General features: G+C 47.5%; 1 protein-coding gene across 1 annotated transcript; it reads right to left on the reverse strand.

The window, feature by feature from the left end:
- Positions 1 to 4,378: 4,378 nt before the first annotated feature.
- Positions 4,379 to 5,533, reverse strand: tcf21 (transcription factor 21; the record flags this gene model as incomplete). Its single annotated transcript, XM_079753430.1, has 2 exons — positions 4,379 to 4,468; positions 5,096 to 5,533. 2 exons carry the CDS (start codon positions 5,531 to 5,533, stop codon positions 4,379 to 4,381), a joined length of 528 nt encoding a protein of 175 aa, XP_079609556.1.
- Between the last annotated feature and the right edge of the window lie 1,967 nt (positions 5,534 to 7,500).

Genomic DNA, 7,500 nt, shown 5'->3' on the forward strand with positions numbered 1-7,500 from the left:
GGAAGATGGGAAGATGTTGTCCTATTTGTTAGCACGTGTACGTGCGTAAGTGTCGACACGAACAGAGAGAGCAGAAATGTCCGGTGTACTTGTTGTTCTTGTTTTTTGGTTGAACTTCCTTGGAGTCTGCATTCCTTTTTAGTCCACTGATTAGACCGGATAAATCTGGCTTGTTTGTGTGTGCATATGTCCATGTTTGTGTATCTACGTCAGCGTGCCTGTGTTTTCACACACGTGTGTGTGTATGTGTGTGTGTGTGTGTGTGTGTGTGTGTGTGTCTCTGTGTGTTTGATTTTACAGAAGAGAAACTCCTTTGCGGTTACGCTCTGTCTTTGTGGTCAAATGTATGGTTCTCTGTGTTTGTAGTGAGGCAAAGGAGGAGGAGGAAGAGGAGGAGGGGGAAGAGGAGGAGGAAGAGGAGGAAGGGGAGGAGGAGGAGGGGGAAGAGGAGGAGGAGGGGGAAGAGGAGGAGGAAGAGGAGGGGGAGGAGGAGGAGGAGGAAGAGGAGGAGGGGGAAGAGGAGGAGGAAGAGGAGGAGGGGGAAGAGGAGGAGGGGAGGAGGAGGAGGAGGAGGAGGAGGAGGGGGAAGAGGAGGAGGAAGAGGAGGAGGGGGAAGAGGAGGAGGAGGGGGAAGAGGAGGAGGAAGAGGAGGAGGGGGGCAGGAGGAGGAGGGGGGAGGACGAGGAGGAGGGGGAAGAGGAGGAGGAGGGGGAAGAGGAGGAGGAGGAGGAGGGGGAAGAGGAGGAGGAGGGGGAAGAGGAGGAGGGGGAAGAGGAGGAGGAGGGGGAGGAGGGGGAAGAGGAGGAGGAGGGGGAAGAGGAGGAGGGGGAAGAGGAGGAGGAGGGGGAAGAGGAGGAGGAAGAGGAGGAAGGGGAGGAGGAGGAGGGGGAAGAGGAGGAGGAAGAGGAGGAAGGGGAGGAGGAGGAGGGGGAAGAGGAGGAGGAGGTAGAGGAGGAGGGGGAAGAGGAGGAGGAAGAGGAGGAGGGGGAAGAGGAGGAGGGGAGGAGGAGGAGGAGGGGGAAGAGGAGGGGGAAGAGGAGGAGGGGAGGAGGAGGAGGAGGGGGAAGAGGAGGAGGAAGAGGAGGAGGGGGAAGAGGAGGAGGAAGAGGAGGAGGAGGGGGAGGAGAAGGAAGAGGAAGAGGAGGAGGGGGAAGAGGAGGAGGGGGAGGAGGAGGGGGAGGAGGAGGAGGAGGAAGAGGAGGAAAGGTCGGTTGAAACCATCCACTCAGAGGGCCTCATCTGTTCCACCCGACAACCCAACCAGTGTGTGTGTGTGTGTGTGGGCGGCACACAAACCCCATCGCACACGCTCATACGAACACAAATACACACCCACACACACACACACGCGCGCACACACACACACACACACACACACACACAGATAAACACATTCACACCGCATGCACGCTTCAATACACGCTTTAGAACTGACATACTCAGACATTTTAAATAATCAATCATACAGAGATGAGGGCAACAAGATATTAATCTTTCAAAGTCATACTGTAGCTCAGCTATGTAATAGATACAGGGAAACTGTAGCAGTTTGGGAGAATGAAGCCAAATATAGCTGGCATTAGTGGAAGAAGGAATATGTGCTTCAGAAAAAATGGTAGGCGCGCTCAGTTTACCGAGGCGCTATTTCATTTGGTAATGGCGCCACCTATTGGCAGAATGTAATATTGGAAGTACTTTTTTTCAAAGCAGCTGCACGCACGCACGCACGCACGCACGTGGCTGCGCACACGCAAACACGCACAGACTCACAGACACACAAACACACGCACACACACACACACGCACACACACACACACACACACACACACACACACACACACACACACACACACACACACACACACAGTCATGGGTGATCCAGTCAGGGGCAAGGTTGATCAACATACTGTTTGTTCCTCAACGTATCGGTCGCAAAAAGGCCGATTATATAGCTCTCTAGGCTGCAGCCTGAAAACGATCAATTATTCCCTCTTATTCCGGTTGTAAGCGAGGTCCTCTGGTGCCATCTTCAGTCGCAAGACCGAATAATTGGGGAATAAATAATTATAATATTAATAATAGTAATCCAAATAATAATAAATAAATAAACATTTTGCAATAATGATAATAGTAATAAGTCTAATAATAATAATAATAATAATGTTAATAATTATAACACAAATAGTAATACAAATGGTAATTTGATCAAAAGGGTACGTATGTATATAAATAAGGAATTTATATGTATATATTGTAAAAGTAAATTAATCAAGCATTAATTAAGATGGATTATAGCTACAGTTATTTAACCATTGGTTTTATACAAAACAAACAGATGCTGTTTTGAGGACTGCAGCGGCCTGCAAATCCAGGCAGGCGTTTTCAGTAGTTGAACTTGAAGCAACTTAAAAAAAAGACCGTTGTGTGATATGAGTAAGTAAGCAAATAATTAAATGCTGTGTGTGCGTGTGTGTGTTTGTGTTTGTGCGTGCGTCAGAGATAGAGTGAGAGAGTGAGAGAGAGCCAGAGAGAGAGAGAGAGAGAGAGAGAGAGAGAGAGAGAGAGAGAGAGAGAGAGAGAGAGACAGAGAGAGAGAGAGATCGAGAGAGAGAGAGGGGGGGGGGGGGAGATAGCGGACGAGATTGATGGGACAGGCCCATTGCCGACAGTTCTCATCTCGAGTTTGGGCAGTCGTCCAACAAAACAATTAGCCGGCTGCATGTTTCCCGCTTATGGCTGGGAATCCCAGGGCCCTAATGGCTATTTCTTCCAGCACCAACAGTTCCCTTCGTTGGCGCCCTTTGTACGTGCGTGTATTTTCCCAAAGCCCAGGGAGCAACAGCAGCCCCCCCCTCTGCTCAGCTGGCCCAGCGATACGGCAGCCAAGTTTATTTTCTCCCCGGTGGTCCCTTCGGGGTGACGGCCGGGCCTTGCCACATCACCCCTGATGTATGGGCCCGGCCTCGGCCGAGGGGTCTGAGGGAGAGGTCGGCCGGGCTGTTCTATTAGCCCACTCCGACACGCGGACGGGTCTCTTCTCAGGTTGTGTCACGTGACGTGCAGGATAGAGAGGCATCAATAAGTCTAATTAAATCAAGATACCTCAAAATGTGGTTCACAGAAATGTGAAAAGCAAAGTCAATAATCTAATCAGTTAAATAAATAGTAGCCTAACTGAAATAATATATAACTCGTGCGCATATGTGTGTGTGTGTGTGTGTGTGTGTGTGTGTGAGAGAGAGAGAGAGAGAGAGAGAGAGAGAGAGAGAGAGTTTTACGATGTAAAACGACTTAATTGTGCAAACTTATTTTAAATTAATCGAACACCAATGATTTTAAATGTTAAGATATAGACCTACTTATTAAAAAAATTCTGTCAGGTGATACAAGAGAGAGAGAGAAGAGAGAGAGAGAGAGAGAGAGAAGAGAGAGAGAGAGAGCGAGAGAGGTGGGGAGAGGGAGACGGGGGCGCGGGAACTGACTCCACGTCGGCCTCCTTCACTCGAGCGCATAAATAACTGTCCGCAGAACGTAAACACTGCGGTCATAACCCGCACGAATTAAACAACGCGTCTGCGCGGGGATTAAAGAGCAGTGCGCAAATTTACCACTTCCAACGGTGCGCCCTCCAACAACAAACTCCCGGCAGGGCATTCCTGTGCTATTGCGCCATCAATGTACAGTATATAGAACCGTCCATGGCTCCACGGGCGTACGCAACCATCTTGAGGTTCGTTGGGTTTGCCAGATTTAACGCTGTTTATTTTAATCATCCCCTTGTTGACTTTTTTTTAGACCGTCCCCTTATAAATAGGCCGACGTTTATCTGCGCACGAGCGCTGTTTGTTGCACCCCCAGTCCTGGAGGGGATCTCGCGATAAGAGAGGTCGCGGGGTCAAGAATGGGCCCACACACAGGAAGATAAGAGGACAGAAGAACAACAAGTACACTTGAATTGAAACCAAAGCGTGTCATGATGCTGCATGTATGTTTTATATACGATGGAACCATTCCAGTCAATGGAGTAAGAAGATTCACAAAATCGGCATTGCAAACATTGAAACGTGTATAGCAACTGTAGGAAGATTGTTACAGTTCATTATAGTATAAAAAACACAATAGACAAAAAAAACAAAACGAGCATTAAAATATGCAACATGTTCTTTGAACCAGCAAAGAAAAAGCATAGTGCGCGGAGAGCACATTTAAATAAAATTATTTTTTGTATTTACGGGAACGAAATTGAGACAGGTGACTTATAGTTAAGTCTTTCTCAGTTATTCCCACTCAGAGTCTGTGGAGATGGCACGTGTGCAGTGGGCCTTTACATGTCCATCTTCTTTACTGCGTGTGAAAACACTGTCCTCGTTGGAAACATCAAGATGCAGTGGGCCCGCATAACCTCGACGAGCTCAGCATCTCCTTCATTTCGCTCTCTGGCTTCCCGGCCACCATGAAAGGCCACGTCTAAAACAAAAAACAGCAACAACCGTTAGTCTCATATCTGAACGGGGAAGGCGTCGATTCCCTCAAACATATTGGGGATAAACTGAGCTAAAATGTCAGCAAATATATGGATATTAGGCCGGTTTCACCCCCTGGATGCAGTGAGAAATAAAGAGTTTGTTTTAAACAGGGTGCTATTTATTACATATTAATATTTTAGATATAGGCTACACATTAATCAATGCTTTATACGTTATATATACCGCTCACTGATTACCAGTTGATAGTCTCTGCGTTGCAATTTTTATGGGTTAAAATAGTAACCATAATAACAAGTAAGATAAAACTAGGATATCTGCATTAATATAAATAAATAACATGACATGACTTATATAGGACTATAACAAATAGGAAAGGTAGGGCACATAGGCCATATGATTACAGACTGTATTCACAGCATATCAAATACACAATTCACAATTGTGCCCACAAACAGGCCCTCATAGGGGCTGTTTGTGGGCACTCTGATCTGCCATTTTTACTTTTAACGAACGTGCACCTTGCTGTATAAAAACAGATGAGACAGGATCAGCATGCACGTATAACACCACAATGATTTTTCCACCCTACAAAAAACGTGATATTTACCAGATTAACGGGGTGGATATATCCGTTTTCATATTTGTCGTTGGCCAGTATCTGGCGTAAGTGCGCGATGTAGCTGGAGGCCAGGCGCAGCGTGTCCAGTTTGGAGAGCTTGGTGTCCGCGGGGACCCAGGGCAGCGTGGTCTTCAGTCGCGAGAAGGCTTTGGACAGGACGCGCATCCTTGCTCTTTCCCGCGCGTTGGCCGCATTCCTCTGCACCTGCTTGCCCTCGTGCACCACACCGTTGGGCCCCTTCTTCCTGGAGGTCTTTCGTTTTTTCTTCTTCCCCCCGGGGACATCTCCCATGTCGTCGTCCTCGGCGGAGCTCCCCTCGCAGCTCTCCTCGGCGCTCTCGCTGGACGAGTCTTTATCCGTGGAGCCGAACTTCAGGATGCCGTCCAGGAGTTCGTCGTCGACGTCGCTGAGAGATCCCGTGGACATGGTGGACACTCTCTGGGTTTGGTGCGCGCCGTTTCAAAGCATGGGAGCGGGACACCGGACGGATACCGAGAGGATATACATGTGTGTGTGTCTCTACGCGTGATCATCAAACAGCGAAGGATGAGAGCTGTTGGTCGCGCAGGAGTAAAAGAGCTGACTTTTTATCTTCATGGCGAGGGGCGTTGCTTGCTTCCGCCTAGGAGGAGATGGGCGGTGGTAAACGAGCTTCTCAAAACTACTGCGATGCTTGGATGAAAGCATACGGTGGAAATGTATAAGGAATGGGAGGATTTAAATAAAGGATTTCCCTCCATGATTTAGATTTAGCTACAAATGTAAATTGTGCATACATCCAACCAATTACGCACCGTTTACGCACGGATACAATCAGATACAAAGTGGAATTTGCCATTTGAATTGTAATTGTTATCCAATATAAAATAGATTGTTCAAATAGTATGTACTGTGACATTCACTCACGATGTAGCTCTTACATTTGCAATAAAGTGAATGTGTCAAACCGGATGTTAAAACTCTTAAAGCAACTGCAACGCACTTTGTCTCAATGACCAACAGGTAAAATGAATTGATGACTATACATGTGGATATAAAACCAACACTACAACAATATTTGTTATTAAAATTGTACTAGCTCCATTAGTGCCATTGCAGCTTTGTGGCATCATGTTCCAGGCACAATTCTCCTGATATTTGGGTTTATTCCACACATAAGGACACACAAGCCAGCAACTCAGCCCGGCTAACGGGATATAGTGTGGGGACAGGGGGGAGTCTCAGGTCTCAAATGGCGGGCTGGCGCCTTGGCTCCCCAAGATGTAATGGATACAGAGCACCCTGAACCTCTGTTTGGCCTTCTAGATCATTCCTCACCAGAGCTTCATATACCCGGCCACTCAGCGCCCAAGCCCAAACAAGAAGAACCCTGCAACAGGCTCTCTCTCTCTCTCTCTCTCTCTCTCTCTCTCTTTCCTCTCTCTCTCTTTCTCTCTGTCTCTCTGTCTCACTGTCTCTCTGCCTCTCTCTCTCTCTCTCTCTCTCTCTCTCTCTCTCTCTCTCTCCATCTCTCTCTAAAACTCCCTTTCACTCTCTCAGCAGCTTCTCTCTCTCTCTCTCTCCCTCTCTCTCTCTCTCTCCTCTCTCTCTCTTTCTCTCTGTCTCTCTGTCTCTCTCTGTCTCTCTGTCTCTCTGTCTCTCTGTCTCTCTCTCTTTCTCTCTCTCTCTCTCCATCTCTCTCTAAAACTCCCTATCACTCTTTCAGCAGCTTCTCTCTCTCTCTCTCTCTCTCTCTCTCACGCTTTCCCTCTGCCATATCCCCTCTTCACATCCTCTTTCAGTCTAAAACAGTCTTCTTATAAATAATAATAAAAATAGTGACACATGTACGATGAAACTATATACAGTCTTTGTGTGTGTGAGTGTGTTAAAGAAAGAAGAGAGAATTTGTTTGTGTGCACGTGTGTGGATGGGGTTGTGTGTCAGTTTAGGGTTATGTCAGTATGTGCATGTTTGTGTGTATGTGAGTGTGTGTGCATGTGTGAGTGTTTGTGCATGTTTGTGTGTATGTGAGTGTATGCGTGTGTGAGTGTATGTGCATGCCCGCGTGCGTGTGTGTGTTTGTGTGTGTGTGTGTGTGTGTTTGTGTGTGTGTGTGTGTGTGTGTGTGTGTGTGAGTGTGTGTGCATGTGTGAGTGTTTGTGCATGTTTGTGTGTATGTGAGTGTGTATGTGTGCGTGCGTGCGTGTGTGTGAATGTGTGTGTGTGGTGAGGTAACCCTGTAAGACTGGAGTGTGTGCCAGGATAAGACACGCGTCTCTTGGGGCATTACCTCTGACCTGTTGTTTTCCGGTGTCACAGTGCATCTAAACAAACACCCTGACCCACCCCCTCATTAACTGGGACTACACCTCAAAACAATTCAACGCCAGACTCCGAAAAGCTTTTGGAAA

The sequence above is a fragment of the Pollachius pollachius genome (assembly GCF_949987615.1).
Source record: "Pollachius pollachius genome assembly, chromosome: 16".
NCBI lineage: Eukaryota > Metazoa > Chordata > Actinopteri > Gadiformes > Gadidae > Pollachius > Pollachius pollachius.